Genomic DNA, 20,595 nt, shown 5'->3' with positions numbered 1-20,595 from the left:
GCACATTCTTGCACATTCCGCGAACATTCCTGCACATTTCGCTGTTTAGTAGGACCCCCCTAGTTTACACTAAGACGGTGGATTGTGAAAAACAACCAAACTACATGTACTAGGAAAATGGGTTGTATATTGGTGTTGGTGGAATGTAATCGGCATCAGCGTTAATAAATGAAGTGTAAAATGTATACCCATCTATTAGATTACTTTTCTACGTTACATGCACATGCAGCGTTCCTACATCGACGTTTTTCACACTATGTCTATTTATCCATGTTCTCCTCTGAATCTGATACTGATAGTGTACTAAGAAGTATCATCCTTCATGTTTATATCCGTATGGTATTGGTAACAGTAAACACGCAAGGCTATATTAAAGTATTGTATGTGTGCGCGCGCGTATATACAACAATATATCCCAGCCAGATTATTATTTCACCGTCATAGGCCTACCAGGTGATGGGTTAAGCAAGAGTAGAAATCATTTTTGGGAAGAAATGGTGGCCCTGAAAAGGGCCGGTTAGTTTCACTGGTGCAGGCGCAGTCAGTGTTTAAGCGCGTTCGCCACGGATACGGCGAGCGAGCTGGATGTCCTTGGGCATGATCGTGACTCTCTTGGCGTGGATGGCGCACAGGTTTGTATCTTCGAAAAGACCAACGAGGTAAGCCTCGCTAGCCTCCTGAAGAGCCATCACGGCGGAGCTCTGGAAGCGCAGGTCAGTCTTGAAGTCTTGCGCGATCTCACGGACAAGGCGTTGGAAAGGCAGCTTGCGGATGAGCAGCTCGGTGCTCTTCTGGTAACGACGGATCTCTCTCAGGGCGACTGTGCCGGGTCTGTAACGATGAGGTTTCTTCACTCCTCCGGTAGCCGGGGCACTCTTACGAGCTGCCTTCGTCGCCAACTGCTTCCTAGGAGCCTTGCCTCCCGTTGACTTACGAGCTGTCTGCTTGGTACGAGCCATTATTATAAAATTATAGTAACTAACGAACTCGAACTGCAATAATTCCTCTTACCATGCTGCCTTTATATAGGAACCATGGGTAGCGCAAATCCTCTGATTGGTTAACAGTTCGGCTGCTGCAACCGGATTGGCCACTTACGTTTTCATACACCCGAACACTTGAACCGGAACGTGCAACCATGTGTTTGTATAATATCAGGAGTAAGATAATATAGATAATATCCTATATTATCTTACTCCTGATAATATCTATGGTACAACCATAGAAATAGTATAGATAGGTTATATCATTTAAAATTATATTATTTCTATGGATACAACCATAGAAATACAGTAAAAACCCGCGTATAAGAACCTAGATTTTTCCAAGTTACCCTCAATAGGTTCTTATATAAATGGTGTTTACTGAAAAATTAGGCTCAATAGGTTCTTGTTTCTACTTTTAATATGTATAAGCTTATACTTGATTCAAATTGTGTTAAAATTTTCTTACACGGAGTGCAATTTTTGCCAATTAATACCCATGATGGGCTACAGTGTAGGTTTTTCAGTGCTTACCAATACTGTATGATACAGTATGTATCCAAGGAAACAAACCAACATGCAAAAAGATGCGTGCCAAAAAGCTATAGATACAGCCAAGAGCAAAATGTATACAAGTCTACCAAATTTAATAAATCGCTATAATGCTGGCCACGGGAAGGGCCTTGAGATCCCTGTCGACTATAGGTTGGTTGGAGATAGGGGTTACTTGAAGAGTTTCACAAGGAAACTTCAAACCAAAGAATTTGCTGAAGAACTCAGTATTGCACGAAGGGTCGTTGTCGTAACAGGTACTACAGATATGTACCCGAGGTAGTTTTAGGTTGTTTAGTATTATGTTTATATTTTTATATAATTAGGAGGTAGTTTTAGGTTGTTTAGTATTATGTTTATATTTTTATATGAGGTATGTTTAGGGTTAGAGTTAGGGTTAGTGTTAAGGTTAGGGTACACTTCTGTAGTACAAGTCTGGTACAGTTTGTGTATACATATATGTACCTCGGGTACATATCTGTAGTACCTGTTACGACAACGACCCCTTGAGCCTCAGTATTGCTGATAAGTCTTCATCTGCATGGAAAATTAAGAACCTACTTTAAAATCTTAGCCTAAAACAGGTACTTATGTAAAGGGGTCTAAATGGGAAATTTTAGCCTAACAGGTTCTTATACGCGGGTTTTTACTGTAGTAATCTTATCTTACTGTAGACTACTATATCTATACTTAATATCTATACTATTTCTATGGGTACAACCATAGAAATAATATAGATAGGTTATATATATATATTATCAAGAATTATTAGCTCTTGATATTATTTCTATGGGTACAACCAATACAAACAATTTTCGCGCCAAGATGAAGTTCGTGCCTGCGGTGCAATATAACAATGGAAGGGTCTATTTGAACAATATATGCTTTTATACAATAACTATACACACGCACGCTATGACGCTATGTTACGGGTTTTATCGACGGATTACGTGACTGTCATGGTCATAGTACTCAGTAGGTACAGTAACGGTAGCAACCTCTATCAAGTTTGGTACCGTTGTCATATCAAGTTGGCTGTATTCCCCGTATTCAATTTCAACCACTGCTTTTAGAGTTATCTAATCAACGACGTACAAATATCTATTCTTCTCGTAGTAAAACGCATAAACATATCGTAGCCTGGATTGATCTAGGGTTATATTTTGGTAAAATGTAATAGTCCCCAAATGAATATACCCCAATATTCTCGAGTTAATTTATTTACATTGTGAACCGATCGATGTACGCATCTTTAGTTGCGCAATTTTTGCATATAAACTATATGTGACCTAATTATCTCGTCTGAGACTAGGGTTGCACATTTTGGGGAATATTCAGAGGTGGAAACTTTCCGTGGGAATTAACGGGAATATATGGGAATTAACGGAAATATATGCAAATTAATATTAATATCATTTAAATGTAGATGTTTTTTGCATTGGATATATTTACCATATCATATGGAGACAGAAACATAAACCTTTTAAGTAGACAATTGCGAGTGATTAAATCCTTCCAATAGAAATATAAAAAAAACAATTTAGTTAGGAATTGAACTTTAATTAAATGAGTTGACTCTTCACATAGGATGATTTCACTGAACAACAAAAGAAAGACAATATTGAATGATCCCCATTCCCCAATGATCCATCGCATCTCCCAAAAACGTTTTCAACATACATCTGTAAAATTATAGTATAGAAAGTAGAAACTAAAGCTTTGGTTGTCTTCCTCTCAGGCTTCCATGTCTTCTCCCTGGACCTCCTCACTGTCCACCTCTTGAACATCAGCCTCTGAGGCCTCATCTTCACTGTCACTTTCCAACCTTGTTGAGGATGGCTCGTTGTCAGGCTCAAAAAGCCTCAAATTTGCCCGGATGGCCACCAATTTTTCTACCCTTGTATTGGTAAGTCTGTTGCGTGCTTTGGTGTGTGTGTTCCCAAACAAGGACCAGTTGCGCTCTGAAGCGGCTGATGTTGGTGGGATTTGGAGGATGATGGAGGCAACAGGGGAAAGAGCCTCAGATCCACAAAGTCCCTTCCACCAGGTGGCTGATGAGATATGTTGGCACGACTGCCATATTGCATCTCCATCCCAAAGCCCTTGCTTGGAAGTGTACTTCGCCAGACTGCCAAGAACCTTGCCCTCATCCAGGCCAAGGTGGCGAGACACTGTAGTGATGACACCATAGGCCTTGTTGATCTCTGCACCAGACAGGATGCTCTTGCCAGCATACTTGGGGTCCAACATGTACGCTGCAGCGTGTATGGGCTTCAGGCAGAAGTCTTCACGCTTTTTGATGTATTTCAGAACTGCAGTTTCCTCTGCTTGGAGCAACAGTGAAGTGGGCAGGGCAATACGGATTTCTTCTCTTACATCTGCAAGCAGAGCCTGAACATCAGACAGGATGGCATTGTCTCCCTCAATCCGTGCAATGGCTACTGCTATAGGCTTCAGGAGTTTCAGGCTGCTTACCACTCTCTCCCAAAATACATCATCCAGGAGGATCCTCTTGATGGGGCTGTCCATATCGGCAGACTGTGATATGGCCATTTCTTCATTTGATAAGCCCCCCCCCTTCCTTCTTTCCTGGATCTGCCACTGCATCTCATTACTTTAGTGTGCAAGATCTTGAGAATCAGCTGTACATGTGATGGAAGAATGCACTGACTGTGCATGCAGAGGGTTGCAATTCCATTGAATTGGGGATAGTTTAACCAAAATATGCCACAAGACCTAGAATTGCCTTATGTGTATCCCACAAAAAAGGTTCANCTTTGCCCGCAAGCCGGTACGTCGGCTATAGTTCTATGTCCCCCTGAACCTCTCGCTTGTGACCTGGCTCGCTTTCCAGCTAGTTTCCTGACGTGGATATAATCAAGAGTGCATAATAGAGATCTCTATTAATATCTAATCATAATAATAAATCTCTATTATGCACTCTTGATATAATATATATAGGGTTAGGGTCAGTCAGAAATAGCTAAACGAGCCAGGTCAAACAGAGGTCAGGGGGACATAGACCTTACGCCTATACGAGCGTTACGCGAGCTATAGTTATTTCTATACTTTACTCCGAAGTGGCTGGGAAGTACGGGTAGCTCTAGGACTATAGCCGCAACTGTACGCGGGCTATAATACTCAATAGTCCTAGAGCTAGAAGTACGGCAGCCGTCGTTCGTTGAAGCCCCTTTTGGCGTTTATTTGAGGCTGCAATTATTTGCGATCGTGTGATGAAAAAGTTTACAATAATGTTCATTTTCATACCGAATCAGTTTTCACTCATCAAAACTCACCGAAGTCGCTGAACTTTATCTGCCCTTACTTTCTAGACCAGTTTTATGGTATAGCACCTCTACAGCATATAAACCCATACAGTCACTGAGAATCGTAATTGGTACCGAAATGTTTCAACATAATACCAGAAATGATTGCGAATTGATCATACGTTGAGACAAGCCCATAAATTTTGGGGAAGTACTCATTCCTGGACTGCTGTTTCGAACCCTCGCACTGCTTATGTGACGCTCCCTTGTTGCGTTTATGTAACCTCGTAAATATCAGTCTTAGAATCAAAGTCCAAGGAACTATCAAAATTATATGTGATTATTTTTAACTGTAATTATAATAATTATTGGCACAGATAGGCCTAGATTCTATCATTCCTGATATGAATGCGCCCGGCAGTGAATGCAATGAAATGTACGTTGCATGGTTTCCTAAAATACGATTGAGTACAACGGTCTTTCCACGGGCATTTAGGCCGTACGCGGGCTATATAGTTACTACCAAGAGCTAATAATACTATTAAAGAGGTAATCGTATAATTGGTATAACTACTAACTAGCTATAACTAGGTATAGCTAGCTAATAATAAAGAGGTATTATTAACTCTTGTTACTACTACTAGAGCTAAGAAATAACTGTGTGGCGCTCAAACATAACTCAACATAATTTACTAAATACAGTAGAACAGATATTTTAAAGCCCATAAAAACACGCTCCACAGATTAAACGTTATAGCTCTACCTCCCACATGGACAAGAAGGGGGCATCGGAAAGTGAATGCCGTGAAAGATCTCCAAAAACCATGCTCAATCTGAATGTAAGAATGACGATAGCCATGGACGTTCAGTAGATTAGATTATCTCAGAAAATGTAAGAAGTTTCTACCAGTGGTTTACAATTTACACGACGACTTAGTCACTATGAGATTGAAGGTAAAAAAACTTTTGCGAAATGTGCAATAGGCAAATGTGGGTGAATGACGAGAACACTTTGATTATGAAACACAAGTTTAATGGATTAAGGTAATCTGAAAAGTAGCAACGGTAATGTACGCTTAAATGCAATAATAGATGCAGCGACGGGTTAGGTAATCCGTTTTATTATGATCACAGTACGATTGATGATGGAAGCAGGTTTGCAAATGTAGTAATCATTTCTGGGAAGAAATGGTGGCCCTAAAAAAGGGGCCAGGATCATGCTTTAACTGTATGGCGCGCGTTGACTCTACTGGTGGAGCTGGTGTACTTTGTCGACAGCGCTTCGTGCGCTCAGATACTCGCGTCTGCCTTGGCCAGCCTCTCCGGGCAAGAATGAGACGCGAACCAGGCAAAAGTCTGGATCTCCCTGCTCGAGATCGTTGAGGCGCCTTGTTTGTAGTGCGCCAGACGAGGGAAGACTCGCAGCTCGCCGGCGAATTACGCTCGAAGACTGTCGTTGACGAAGCTGTTCATGGAATGCCATCGCCTTGCTAGAGTGCGCGTGTCCTGGGTGAACCGCTTCAACACCGTTGGTAGATGTAGATGCTGTACTGCTGCTTTCTCTTCTTCGGCTCCTCTTCTTACCCATCGGTAGGCCTCTCTGAAAGCCTACAGCCCTTCTTGCACGAGCTTTTCCACTTGGCTTTGGCGGCATGGTGCTAGATAGATATCGTCTGACCTAGAGTAAAAACAGTCAGTGGATCAGTGCATGTAAGACCAGTAGACTCTCAACCCTATTTATAGGAGCAGGTCGGATCAGGAAAAGCTAACGGAATTTTCAAACCACATTATGCGTACCAATCAAAGCGAGAAGCAGCGATAACCAACTACACGTCACGTCACACCGGTTTGGCCAGTCGAAAACCCGTTCGCGCGAAACAAGCAATTCGCGCTCGCCTATTGGTGGGAGAAAACTACGTTGTAATCCTCGTCTAACGTATAAATACGACACTGAAATGTTTTCCGATAAACTCACAAGTTTTTAGTCTTTACACAGATTTTATATTGTCAACATGTCTGGGCGCGGTAAAGGAGGAAAGGTTAGAGCAAAGGGAAAGCAGCATGAAAGCAAGTCGCGCTGACCTGGCATTCCGCTGTTGGACGTATCGGCATCGTACTGCTTCGCAAGGCAACTATGCGAGCAGGCGTTGCGCGCTGGAGCTCGCCGTTCCTACCTGCGCCGTCCGTTGAGTCCTGACGCGCTGAGGCTGCTCGAACGCTTGGCCGGATAACGACTGCTCGTGACAACTGGGAGCAGACGTNGCCACTGACATGCCAAATACGGGAATGTAGTCCTATACCTTCTCTAATACCCATAGCGAATGCTACGAGATAGCATGTATCCGCTTCGACTTCGTATTCAGCCGATTTCCATGCTCCCATTTCTGCCCTGATGTCATAGGTCATTGCTGTCAGCGTCTAGGTTTGTCTCATGCGCAATGCCGGGAACCTTAGCTCCGCGCTCGATCATTGCTGGTCTCGTACATGCTAACCAGCTCGCGCAGTGTCCATTCTTAGTATGTTGTGACACCTTTCCCGACCCTGTGCGCCAAGATTGCATTTCCCCGCATCGCTATCGCTCTCTCGTGGCATCTGCAATTTGCCCGCTACAATATATATAGGATATATTATAGATATCTATGCTGACGGTAGCTAAAACAGGTTGTCTGATAATGGGCGGGAAAGCCTGTTTCGGGTTCGCTAAACATTCCGTTCTCAGTGACTAGGACGGTACTACTATCGCGGCCGAGAGGGAGGTATAAATAGCCGCTCTACTGCACAGCTGCACAGTAGGACTGTAGGAGTAGGTCATATCATCATATTCTTTAGCAGTACGGTTGCGAAGCTTACAGCTAATTATCATGTCTGGAAGAGGAAAGGGAGGAAAAGGACTCGGAAAGGGTGGCGCCAAGCGTCATCGCAAGGTGTTGCGTGACAACATCCAGGGAATCACCAAGCCTGCAATCCGTCGTCTCGCTCGCAGAGGTGGTGTGAAGCGTATCTCTGGCCTCATCTACGAAGAGACCCGCGGTGTCCTGAAAGTGTTCCTCGAGAACGTCATCCGTGATGCCGTCACCTACACCGAGCACGCCAAGAGGAAGACCGTCACCGCCATGGACGTTGTCTACGCTCTCAAACGTCAGGGACGTACTCTGTACGGATTTGCGGCTAAATCTAGACTACAGGCTCACCAACAGACATAACAAACCGGCCCTTTTCAGGGCCACCATTTCTTCCCAGAAATGATTTCTACGTTGCTATATCGGCAAGAGGTGTGATTTTTTTCCGCATTTGGCGAATTCGGCTTTTTTAACAGCCCCGGGTCGATTTTGTGAAACGTCAAAATTTGTAATGAATTTTTTTTTAGCTAATAAGTTAAAGGCTCACAATGCGCATCCAAACGCTAATTTCTCCAGTACTACTACTACTAGACTAGCAAATACTTCGTGTCATGCATAATCACACTACCTTATGACAAAATAAACTAGTTGCTCCCATTTCACTGCGCGTTTGCTTCAAACCGACAAGAAAGACTCGACGGTGAAAAGATGCATCATGCAAGGGGAAAATTGGGGGGGGGGCAATGATCGCGGCGCATGTATAGTGTATACTAGGCCTACGCCATATTTTTCGCGTACCTATATTTTCGCGAATTCAGACGACGGACAATTTCGCGGTCGGTGAATTATAAATTAGTCGCTTGTTAGGGAAAATTGGGGGGGGGGCAATAATGCGGCGCATGTATAGTGTATAGGCCTACGCCATATTTTTCGCGTACCTATATTTTCGCGAATTCAGACTTGACGGACAATTTCGCGGTCGGTGAATTATAAATTAGTCGCTTGTTGTTATTTTCGCGGTCGGGGACTCGTCGCGAAATCGCGAAAATTAAACCACGCGAAATATACAGTGTACTGTGGAATATATCTCGAACGTAGACCGGCGGAGTGAGGGTTATATTGGCTTATATTTTATATTATATTCGCAGCGCATGCATCTTGCATGCGATCTCACGAAATTTCAATGAACCCCGTTCTGTCCCAATATAACCCTCACCAAAATATAAAAAAGGTTATATGGGACAGAATTATTCGGTCTATCTCGAACGTAGACAGTAGGACGTAACAGTTGTATAAACGGTGACAATTACAGTTTTATTACAAACACGGATAAAAGCAGTGTACACGTACCGATCAGAGGTTGCCTTCGTCTCCCCCGTTTCTACCAAAACCCTAACCCGACCAGGCTGTGTGACTAACGTCAATACACCTAGGTATTCTAACCCTAGCAATACCGTTTCTTGGAGCTACCAAAACCCGTACTTTTGAAACCGTCCGCATCCTCGTCGCGACCTGTTTAGACTTAAACTAATTTATGACGCGGATAGTGGATATAATGACCGGTCGCGACTAATGTCCGATGGTACCAGGTAGGAGCGCCGAGCACCGTGGCCGTTGCCTGCTTAATGATGGCCGTTTGATAAACCGCATCGCATTCTTGTTGAAGTTAAACCCTTATATGTTCGTACCATTCTGAAATGCATTCTGTCCACGCTGCATTATGTGTGCTCTTAAGTATGTAGCTAATGTCTTCTGGGTCCCTCGCCGGCCGTCCCTGAACATTTGCATGAGTAATGTGCCAAATTCCCAATGTCTTCATCTCAAAGCTAAAACGCCGTACTACAATTAACAGTATACGCCAGCCCCTCACCCCCGGGCTGTGGATTCAGTTTTTATCAAACCCCAGCAATTAATCACACCTCTGATATGAGATCATCTTATGTGATTAAAGCTAAGCAATGACACGTCGTTATCTACCCTGTCAAACGTCCGGGACGTACACTTGTACGACTTACATAGACCAACCATAGACGTGCGCGGTTTATTGATCTGTTTTTCTAATCACACACCTGTTGCGCAAAGGCGAAAACTCGTATATGGAAAGCCCATGACACAGCCGACAGGTATTAAAGATGCTTTAATTTTCCCACAAAATAAATTATTTTAACATTGCACGTTTGTACTTGCAGATATATGTGTGATGGGTAAAAAATACGATGGTGCACCGACTGATGACCTAGTAATCCACTAACAGTAAATATCCAACTATATATGTACATATATGAGTATTACGTAAAATATACAATTGCAAAAAACAGATGTTTCTTGGATAATAGTATATTCCATTTCTTTCTTTGTAATCGATACTCTGTCCGGTCATCGAATTAAACTTTAATAATAACACTACAAATACATCCCAACAAGTGCCGCAGAGCGACAGCGCTCACCTGACGGCAGGTGTTCTGATGCTAAACTCACTGGCAAACGAATGAAGGGCACCCTCCCATCATCGCGTTCGCGCTCAGAGCATATATCTAGGATACAGTAAAAACCCGCGTATAAGAACATAGATTTTAAGAACATGTTAGGCTAAAATTTCCCATTTAGACCCCTTTACATAAGAACCTGTTTTAGGCTAAGATTTTAAAGTAGGTTCTTAATTTTCCTTGCAGATGAAGACTTAAAAAGAAACACAGGTAAAATAAAAAAGACGAGCTCAACAATATCGATGCAATAACAATGCCAATGCCAATGCCAATGCCAATGTCAATGCCAATGCTCAACAATAACAATGCCAGCAAATATTTCACTGTGTACTTGCCAAACAAATGGTTAATGTGTTACGTGTAAGCATGATTGTACATGTATTTGTATTGACATCTCAACCATAAAAAACAAACATGTGCAACAACTAAACTCTCCATATAACACCTTACACATAACACTACTGTACTGGTAACACATGCATCACAGATCCTAAGCCCGCGCGTGCAGCGGAGTTTCAGCTAGTACATATGAAAAGTAGAAACATTAAGAACCTATTCGAAAGAACCTTTTGAGCCTAATTTTTTCAGTAAGCACCATTTATATAAGAACATGGTTGAGGCTAACTTGAAAAATCTAATGTTTTATACGCGGGGTTTTTACTTACTACTAATACACCATCTAAATCTATGATAGCTAGGCTTTGCTTACCGGTATATACGTAAGTAAAGATACAAGCTGTGTAACATTTAATGAACTTCAGCTATATTAACATGTTATCATTGGATATGCGTCGGCTGGAGCGTAGTGGTTGTGGTGGGGAGGGTGGGGGAGTGGGGGATGAGGGGGGCAGGAGAGGGGAGGGCGGGAGGATGGGTGGTAGACGGGAAAGGGCTTTATAATATGGCTAACAAGTGCAGGTTTCAGTCACTTTAGTTAGGCTAATGTCCTCTGTCTCGTGACATCCGGTATGCTTTAAACCACTCTAATCTAGAAAGGCTGGTCATAAACTGTTTTGCTATTTACAACTCATAGTTAGACTCCTTTGACATGTCGCGGCAATAAGTCAACCTTTCGATGGATCCTTTCATAAGCATGAAAAAATATGGAGGTAGAGTCACGCCTAAAACAAAAAAGTTCTTTTCAGTTGCTCCGTCAGACCATGTACTCAGAAAATGTTCTAAATCTGCCTGTGCCCCATTGACCTTGCCATGGATTTGTTAACTCTCGCATGTCAGCGAAAGTACATTTTCATGGTCTTCAATAAATGCCATTAAAAAGTGCTAGGTCACCGCTGAACAAAAAAGTTTTTCAATTGCTCCGTCAGACATGTCCTCGAAAATGTCTAAAATCTGCCTGATGCCGCATTGACTTTGACCTGTAACTCAATTTCGCACAGCATGATGGCTTTCCGTACCATGATGTTATACCACCGACTATCACGCAGCCTAGGTCGAGCCGATTTAGATTTGTGCCGCAATTCTTGCATTTCTTCCCTATACTTTAAGTTAAGGAGGGAATGTTCCCCCTTCTTTTACACCTCTTGACCTTTGACACCCAGCTTCGACATCCCAACTCGTTTTGACGATCCCCCCAACGTCCCGAATATCGTGACACTGACCGTACGTCGAGCGGTTAAGATTTGTGCCCAACTGTTGACGGACGCACGGCCGGACGCACGCACGGACGGACGGACGATCATGCGATTCTACAAGCTGCATCTGACTATGTCAGATGAGCTAAAAATGGACCATCAGTTGGAGTAGTGATTCACTTTATTGTTATTCTGTGCGGTACAACAAATATTAAAGCGAACGGTACAACAAATATTATAGTTTTATTGCTGGATGAATTATGATATCAGAACCTCTAGTGAAGGTAATAATTTCTAAAGTTTTCGTTTTATCGCAATGCGATTCGCAGTTGTAATTGCGGTTAATTGCATTGGAACACACAAAATATTGATATTAATTGGTTTATGATTAAACGAGTTTAGGTATCCTAGCATTCGGGTGACCTTTAATTGCTATATCTTGATAATATCCCCTACATGCATGTCATTTCGCAAATTGTGCATGTGTTGTCAGAGAAGCATTTGAACGGCATTTACAGAAATTTATTACTAATAATAGGCGAAATAGGGTAGAGAAACATTAAGACTTTTGTAGTAAATACATTTCGTGTTTATTTACCAGCATTTTATTATTGAAACGTTCCGAGTGCCTGTGCTTCGTTTGGCAGCCAGAGCAACAGCTGATAGCTCACTAGCCTATCTAAAGAGCTGCGTCTTATTAATTTATTCGGGGGACCCCTTTATCTTTTCACGATTTCTTTACCTATGAGAGTTAAGTCATACAACAAAACACAAATAGCATACTATCGAATATATCTTCACAAGAAATCACTTCTGCACAGTCACATTATATACAAGAGGATTTACGTTAGTAGCGTCATATCAGTCGTTATGATTCTTCTTCTCGTTCATACCATGAACGCTCCTGGAGTAAGTAGTAGGGTGGGGTGAGGGTGATTAATTCCGAAATATCGAAGAACACACATTCCATATATTCTCTCAACGATTATACTGATCTAATTTTTCGCATAACTTAGATAGGTAATTCATAACTCGTTTTATCATAAGCCTCTTTTTTCGACCCGCCCGTTGTCTGTTCGGATTGTTTTCGCTGCGTGTGAAAATAATTATGAGCAATCGACGTAAATCAGTTTAGAGGTGTCCCACTATCGTTGACGAATGCACGGAAATAAAGTTTTGCCATTTTATTGCTGAAGTTCAGCGCAGTGGAGGCAGCCTATAAAGTACACAGTTATAGAACATGCATTTGCTAGCCAATTTGTCGTTGGTCCGTCGCATTGAGTCTTGACCAGCGATTATTTTTATTTTACTGCTCTTCGCATATAGTTGATACCCCTTTGCGGCCAGTATTTCGGCCGGTATCGTTTTCACCTATTATGAGCTGAGCCACACTAATCGAGTAAAGTTAATCCAGCGACGCCATACGTTGGCAGAATATTCATAAACTGTCATAAGCATCGCTTGTTAGCTCTAACCCGGCACGGAAATAGAATGTGATGAGAGTCGAGCATATGGCTAGATTTGAACACAATCAATATGTCAATGTTCTCAATCTTATCGTTTTAGACATCGTTCGCGCGCTTGCTAGCGTTCGATATATGTAATTCATCAGCAAAGTACAGTGTCTAAGCACTGGTACGGCTAGATATTAATGTTGAAATAGCAGTCGTCACCTTAATGTCACAGATGAACAGCTGTTAGTTTTCCCTGGTTAAATATCGCTACGCCCCAGATTTCCAGCACACAGTACATTTTTCGATGTTAGATGACGCGATGGAACACAGATAGCTATCTGGATGTCTTGTGCGGTTGTTGATCCCGTTAATTTTCCCTGTAAAACGTAAAGAATTTCTACGTCGCAGCGCTTTCTGAGGACGTTCAGCGTTATACGTTCCTACACTGAATCGCTATAGTGATTATTATACGTCACCATCATGCTCGGCGTAGGGGAAGTCGGGTTAGTTGTGGCGCTAGGTGGAGCGTTGCTAGCCTGCCTCGCGATCGTCGCCTGTGCAGCTGTCCTGTGTCTATGCAGGAGGAAGAAGAAGACGGGTGCGAATGAGAAGCTGCTGAAGAGCGGCGGCGGGAACCACGGCAAGTTCGTCGCGATGTGGTCGCCCCCCATGCTAACCATCAGCCGAGAGGCTCAGCCTCGCCGACGTGAAAGCAGCATCTCTCAGCTGCCCTACGGCGTGGAGCAGGAAACCATTTCTGCGTTCAGGACCTACAGGTAGCCGTTCGTCATCAGGGCCGTAGGCTGAGCAAGTTCCTAGGGGGGGGGGGCAAAAATTTCATTACTCAACTGTGTAATGATGAGCGACGGGTGCAGCTCTTGATCGACGTCCATAGTGTAGTATGGATAGGTTTGAGACAAGGCTTTCACGGATAAGTTACCAAAAAATCACGTTGGGGTTATTTACGATTATTAGCTAAGCTTATTTTTTAATTTTGCTCCAAATGTTTTGCTCATGTACTCCGCTCTCCGGACTAGGCGATCACAACGTTGTAGCCGCTTACATCAATGTATGCTCCCGCGTTTACACTTTCGCGTTGGGAAAAGTGCTAACGCGGCCGCATGCATAGTGTAAAAATTAAAGACGCATATCCCTTTTCGATGCTCTCCCAACGCCTCATTTTTCATCATGCGTTCTTGGCTGGCGAATGCGGTTACCGATTGACCGGATTCAATTACCGGTGTCAATTACTCCGCATTACGTATTTCAGTCAGGATTTCGGACATATATTTCCCCTTGCGACCACGGCCTCTATGAGTTTTACAATTAGGCGATTAATAACTTGAATTCTTCTCCTAATATATGAAGCACTTATGCGAGTTAATGCATGAACGCTAAGAAAGACGACTATTATCTTGTCTACATTGTATACAAAGTGTAATTAACCACTTATAGTTTCACTATCCTCTAAAATATGACCTATGATCTGAATAGCACAATAATGGCAGTGTAGTCGCTGGATAATTTCTGCTGCCAGACAACTGTGTGCTATGTGCGCCGTGAAATGGGTGCACAATTGTAGTGTAATTGTTTGTAAGAACAGGAATAAAATTAGAATAGAGGGATGTAGTTCACAACTCCCGCTTCACCGTATATTATTTACTCACTAAAAGCACGTACAAATCACACAGGGTAAAAATAAAGGTTACGCACTATACACAGTAAATTTAGAAACAGACGAGGGTGAGAGCGAGAGCCTCGAGTCTCTCGTGCGAGCTGTTTTATACCCCCGATCTTGCAAGATGAGCCGCGATACCACTACCAAATATGCTTCTACCAATTACTGCTGGCTACAGGGAAGGCATAGGGTCCCTTATTAGCGCCTATGGACAGTTCTAAGGTGATGACGGAATGAATAGCCATTGCATGGCGAGTCGGGGTTGGAGATGTTTTGCGCGCCATCGGCCACGTAGATGGCCGACGGGGTATGACGTAGGGCTGATGGCACATTGCGCCAATTTAAGAATAGAGGCGATATAGATAGCTTTAGATGTGTAATGTGTGGGGTTAACCTATAGCGCAAACTATATGTGGCTAGTGTGCAGCGTGGAACTAAACCCTGTGAAAACTAACGGTGTGTGTGCGGTTGCACTCCGGTTGTCTATTAGTAGCTGTTTATGTGTCCAGCAGTCCGGATCGAGATAGATCGTTGATTCTAGCCAGCTGGTATGGTGTAAAATTAGCGTGTGTGAGCTGGTATTATAGATGCTTTCGCGGAATGACATTAGCGTTGCTACAGCAGAATACCGACTATACCACCTATCCGCTATAGTAATGCACTTTGCAACATTTGAATCGTGCAGGGAAATAAGCACGAAAACGGCGGACAAGAAAAGCGCGTCTGCCTCTGCCGGGTTGCTGGTGGCGAAACATTTGCGTGTCTCTGCCCTGTCCGAGTCGGATACCAGTGCAATCGACGAGTACAGCGACGTGTCCCTACAGGACGAGGGTGAACAAATGGTACCCTTTAGCGACAGCGACATCTTAACACCAGGAAGCGTGACGACACGTTTATTGCCCAGCGTGCAGTTTTCGGTGCGCCTCATGTCGGATGTTGAGGCAAATACAGTGAGGGTCACCATGAAGGGCATCAGCAATCTGTCGAGCAAGTATAACCACTGCGTCAGATACCAGGTGAACGAAATATATAGCTAATGTTATATCGAGATCTAAACTTGAATCGTGATTTAAAGTCACCCTCGGGCAAAGCAGATTATATGCGACGAAAAACGTTTCTGAAGTTTGATTTGCTTTTCATGTTTCAATGATTTCGCGTAGGTATACTAAGCGACGTTAAAAAATAAACTTGGAGTTACACGCAGGATCATCTTCACAATCAAATGACTAAATTAGTGCTGCGCGCTATCTAATGCATATCTTTTATTACCACGACATTTTTACCTGTTGAAGGTCACCTTACGGGAGGCATCTGGTAGGGGACATAAAATACTGCTCCCCGTCAAGAAGAGATTGACCGAACCGGGTGGCATTGAAAACGAATTCGACTTCGTCGTTGCGAAGGTGGTCGCGCATAACTTGACGTTACGTGTCTGCGTGTATGCGAAGGACGCGACTGAGCATGAGATCTGGTTAGTAGGGGAGCTACTGGTACCCTGCTGCAACGTACGTTGGACGACGCCCGAACGAATATACAGCGAAGAATTGAATACGAAATTGCGACGGAAGAAGTCGGGCGCGGCGAAGCAACTTGTGAGGGTATGCAATTGCCACTAGAATGGCATCCTAAAATCTTGGCATCACCGTTAATACCGAAGTCCGACTTGCGTTGTAAATCAAGTTTAAAATAATAAATCTCAATCTCAATAAAATGCTCATAGTGAGCACGTATGTAAACAAATCTCACTAAATGTGAGAAAAAGCAAACCTTGAATGACTATAAGGTGCATACGGGGATCAAACCTGTGTCGTAAATCCAAACAGTAAATATAAGCAGAAATTATCACCGGATCCCATCCTGTCAGTTCGCACTATCAAGTTTGCCAAATATCTCAGAAGCTTTAGCGGAAAGTATTTACTAGAGAAGGAAAGATAGAAAGAGTAAGGAGGAGAGGGCATACGCTTTATGCAAATGATATATTCATGCCCGAATCACGACCATGTAAGTGCACGTGTGCATCTGTCGTGTATATAAGCCCACGTTAAGCCATGAGAGATTGGTCAGTCCCATGTTTTGTTTGCCTTCCTCCCACTTTCAGAATGGTTTTGCCGGCCCTGCCCAGGCCTGTTCTTCATATATTCTTGAAATGGTTTAGTTAGGCTCTGCGACTGGAATAGTCGTTGACAATTAATCCTGTGACATTTTCTCGAACGTGTGCTATTTTACGGTGTATTGTAAATGTCATGTTCATCGTGTAAGACGCGGCTAAATGCATAGCAGGGTATCAAAACGACGACACATTGCAACAGAGCTGCAAAAAAGATGATAGCGTTCTAGAGTTCCCATCAAAAAGTTAGTCAGATCGCCGTACTTATATTCTTTAATATATTAGCTTTTATATTAGTTTTAACAATACTATAACAACTTCCGCAGAAGCTGTCGTCTAGCCTTCGACCACAGCAGCAGAGCATCAACAGATCCGCGTCGTGGTCTGGCTCGCTACATCAGGATAGCACTGATCAGGCTGAAGTAGTGCATGTCGAAGTCGGTCAGTTATTCATACTGCTGCGGTACGAGGACAACGCGAATCGCATAAATGTTGTCATTAAGGAAGCCAAAAAACTACCGATGCTCAACTGGCTTCCTAGGCGTCCTGGTTAGTATAGCGAGAACTTATAGTTTAGGTATATATAGAAGAGGTTATATATATAACCTATATTACCGCATTTGTAGGTAGTATCAGGATGAATAAAAACAAATTGTTCGTGTTTATTCATTCTTGGTGGTATTCTAGTAATGCATGATATTACCCATAACAACCCGATCGATGTGTCAGTGGTATATCGGTTCGTGTATCGAATAGAGAGTAAATGATAGGTAGTAAAGGGTTAAATGTGTTTTCCCAAGCCCACTACTCTGTACCCTCCCTTAGGAATTTGCTCACAGTTCCACCTTCACCCGCCCAAGCATGAAGTCATGAATCACAACGCTATGTAGCCTATACATACGTCGGAATTCTCACGCGGCACTTTTATTGTTATTTACTATGTACCTGTTGTTCGGGGATAGAGTAAATTCCCTAAGGCGATTACTTGTGATTAATCTGTCGAAATTTACCGTTGAATATTTCAGAATACTATGTAAGCACACATCTCATGAGAAATTCTGATACACTTACGACTAATGACACAGAGAACGCCCGTGGTTACAATCCAGTCTGGAACCAATCCTTCTCGTTCAGGGTATGTGTTGCGATTAGATAATATAAGCTGAAAATTTTAAGGGACGTTCTGCGTATTTAGTGATCTACAAAGTAAAATACGCGACAGCTGCAGCAAGTCTTACAGACTGAAAACAAGAATAACGCCAATATTAATGTCGGGGCACGTATACGTGGTCGAAGTCAATGTGCAACTCATTTCCCTTGCACAGATACTCATCAATTACGTTATCGATTAACTTGCAGATACCTAACTTCGAGAATCAAGGGTACTGGTTAAAATTTGTCGTGTGGAGGGTGGCACTCTATGATCGGAATTCGGACGTAGGCGAGGTTTGTGTCGGATACAATAAACCAGGAGCCTCTCACTGGGAGGAGGTAGGAAACGCGCGCAGAACGATTCGTCTCTGTTCACAGGGAACCTATATATACATCACACTCTATATTTGACGTGTTTACGGCATACTATCTCAGGGGAAGAAAAGGATTACTTGCTTGTCTACGATTTTCCCTGTATTTACATCAAAGTAAACAATAGAGGATCACAGACTTGTCGAGAGTTCATTGAACATATATATATATATATATATATATACTCGGCCCGGCGATGTTTGAAAAAATGGGATTAACAATTTCACGGCAGGTGACGAATTCTACGTATTATCATGGGAATTGATAAAATTACACACCCGCAAACACGACACAGAGAACTTGTATAATCTCTTGCCTGAAAATCATCTTAACTTGAGTAAACAATTAGGAACAAATATTTATGTAAGCCCTATATGGTCCTGCGAGGTTCACATATTTTCACACGATCGCGAGCGTTTTCAAGCCGCTAAATGCCTTCCCGATATATCCTACAGGTAATACAGCCAAGTGGGACCGAAGCCGCAAGATGGCACTCTATTCTTTCGGCGCAAACGAGACCACGGGGCTGCCAAGCGAGCAGCCTCGGCCATCTCTATCGATCACAGAGCCATTATTATCCAAAATAGTACCAGCGTTATCAGCCGCAGTGGGTAGGGCATCTGCACAAGGCGCTACGTGCAAGCGAGTCCTGCTCCGCATGTTGCAGTATAACATGGAATAGCCTGCAACCGTAACTTTACGAACCCGGATAAAGAAAAGACTTAAATGTTTGGCTCACACGCATAATTTTTTAGCGCGCCATAACTTATATATAATATATATGGCTTATATATAACTTATATATGACTAATATTAATAACAGCGAAAATCTACTCGGACCTACGTGGAACAAATTTCGATTAAGGAGGTTTTAGCGTGTTAACAATATCCCGTATGGTCTTCAATGATTTGATTCGATATACATAGCATAAATCGGGTATTAGTAAATATCATGCGTATAATCCAGGTAGGCCTTATAATCAATAGAAGATCAATATGTATGAGCTTTCCAAATTAGAATAAAATATTTTAAATGAAGCCAATTACTGTGTATATTTAAATCACGAAGCCAGGCAATTATTAATACATGGTTTCACAAAAGTGTGAATTATTTTTTCAAGGACCTTTTAAGAACATCTCAAGAACATGTGTTTTTTTCAAGGACAATCTGCGACAAGTAGTTTTAGCTTTTGAGAGTCATCATATATACCTTAGATTCATATATAAAGTAAAAATTGTTGTTTTAGACGAGTGCGGACAGCAGATTATACAGCTGCCGAGTACCGACGTACACAATAGTTGTTTCATAATATCATTCACGTAGATTCATTTCACAGTCCTGTAACAATATGTAAAGCTTTGATGTAACATGTATCACTCAGAACTATGTATCACACAATGTACTGTATCACTCAGAAATGTTATTATTTTAACTGCTCAACACTATTGCATTTATCAGATTTTTTTTTCATAATTTTCGTATTTGTAGTTGAAATACATGCAATAAAGATTTAACAATAATAATAATAAACAGTTGCCGGTTCGTTATGCTGACCTTTCATCTTCTGTGTCAGGCAGTAACATTAACTATGGAAAGCCATCCCCTTCAAAAATCATTTTCTAAACAACAAACCAATTTACTAACTTGCAATTTAATTGAGAACATGTTACATAAACTCACAAATGTTCAAATCTTGCTTCATCACCCTAACAGTTGAAATTACAAGTTTTAAATAAATTTACAGAATAACGAATCAGTTCACTAAGTTTGAAATTAATTCATTACAAAATCACCAGAAATGCGAATCTATCTGTTGGTTTCAGAATTATTAGGTAACAAACGACAAATGTATAGCTTAAATTACAAATTAATCACACAGCTTTCAAAACATATATAAACGTTTACAATTGTGGCAGATACGTTCAGCTCTTCCATCAATCATTACGTGATCTCGACGACCCTGTCGAGGAATTTACGTCCGGTATGTTCGCGCGCGCGGGAAGGGGGGATATAAAAAGGCTGGCCGTGCGGCGACAGGGAAGTTAGTCTTGCTAGCTCGAGAGACGTTAGTATCGCTAGCTAAAGAGAAGTTAGTATCGCTAACTCGGGGGA

The 20,595-nt window shown here is 42.3% G+C and overlaps 4 protein-coding genes and 1 pseudogene across 5 annotated transcripts; 2 read left to right on the top strand and 3 right to left on the bottom strand.

Annotated features, from left to right (window-relative positions):
* LOC106818273 overlaps positions 1–324 on the bottom strand; it is a 1,523-nt pseudogene extending 1,199 nt beyond the window's left edge.
* Positions 325–359: 35 nt separating this feature from the next.
* LOC106818275 (histone H3) lies at positions 360–993 on the bottom strand. Its single transcript, XM_014822996.1, has one exon. It carries the CDS (start codon positions 957–959, stop codon positions 549–551), a length of 411 nt encoding a protein of 136 aa, XP_014678482.1. The 5' UTR covers positions 960–993; the 3' UTR covers positions 360–548.
* Positions 994–3,269: 2,276 nt separating this feature from the next.
* On the bottom strand, positions 3,270–4,088 carry LOC106818272. The gene has a single exon (XM_014822993.1). The coding sequence runs from the start codon at positions 4,086–4,088 to the stop codon at positions 3,270–3,272; it is 819 nt and encodes a 272-aa protein (XP_014678479.1).
* Positions 4,089–7,601: 3,513 nt separating this feature from the next.
* On the top strand, positions 7,602–8,080 carry LOC106818277 (histone H4-like). Its single transcript, XM_014822997.1, has one exon. It carries the CDS (start codon positions 7,663–7,665, stop codon positions 8,002–8,004), a length of 342 nt encoding a protein of 113 aa, XP_014678483.1. The 5' UTR covers positions 7,602–7,662; the 3' UTR covers positions 8,005–8,080.
* A 7,189-nt stretch (positions 8,081–15,269) lies between these two features.
* LOC106818274 lies at positions 15,270–20,015 on the top strand. Of its 2 annotated transcripts, none has more exons than XM_014822995.1 (6): positions 15,270–15,867; positions 16,144–16,449; positions 17,285–17,507; positions 17,984–18,093; positions 18,318–18,404; positions 18,938–20,015. In XM_014822995.1, the coding sequence occupies exons 1-6, from the start codon at positions 15,439–15,441 to the stop codon at positions 19,067–19,069; spliced, it is 1,287 nt and encodes a 428-aa protein (XP_014678481.1). In that variant the 5' UTR covers positions 15,270–15,438; the 3' UTR covers positions 19,070–20,015. The 2 variants fall into 2 exon arrangements, with proteins under 2 accessions (XP_014678481.1, XP_014678480.1); XM_014822994.1 differs by having other exon boundaries at positions 18,318–18,449.
* Positions 20,016–20,595: the final 580 nt, after the last annotated feature.

Source organism: Priapulus caudatus, unplaced genomic scaffold (assembly GCF_000485595.1).
Source record: "Priapulus caudatus unplaced genomic scaffold, Priapulus_caudatus-5.0.1 Scaffold2128, whole genome shotgun sequence".
NCBI classification, from domain to species: domain Eukaryota; kingdom Metazoa; phylum Priapulida; class Priapulimorpha; order Priapulimorphida; family Priapulidae; genus Priapulus; species Priapulus caudatus.
Note: the sequence above shows the minus strand (reverse complement) of the source record. Positions and strands in the feature narration are given on the sequence as shown.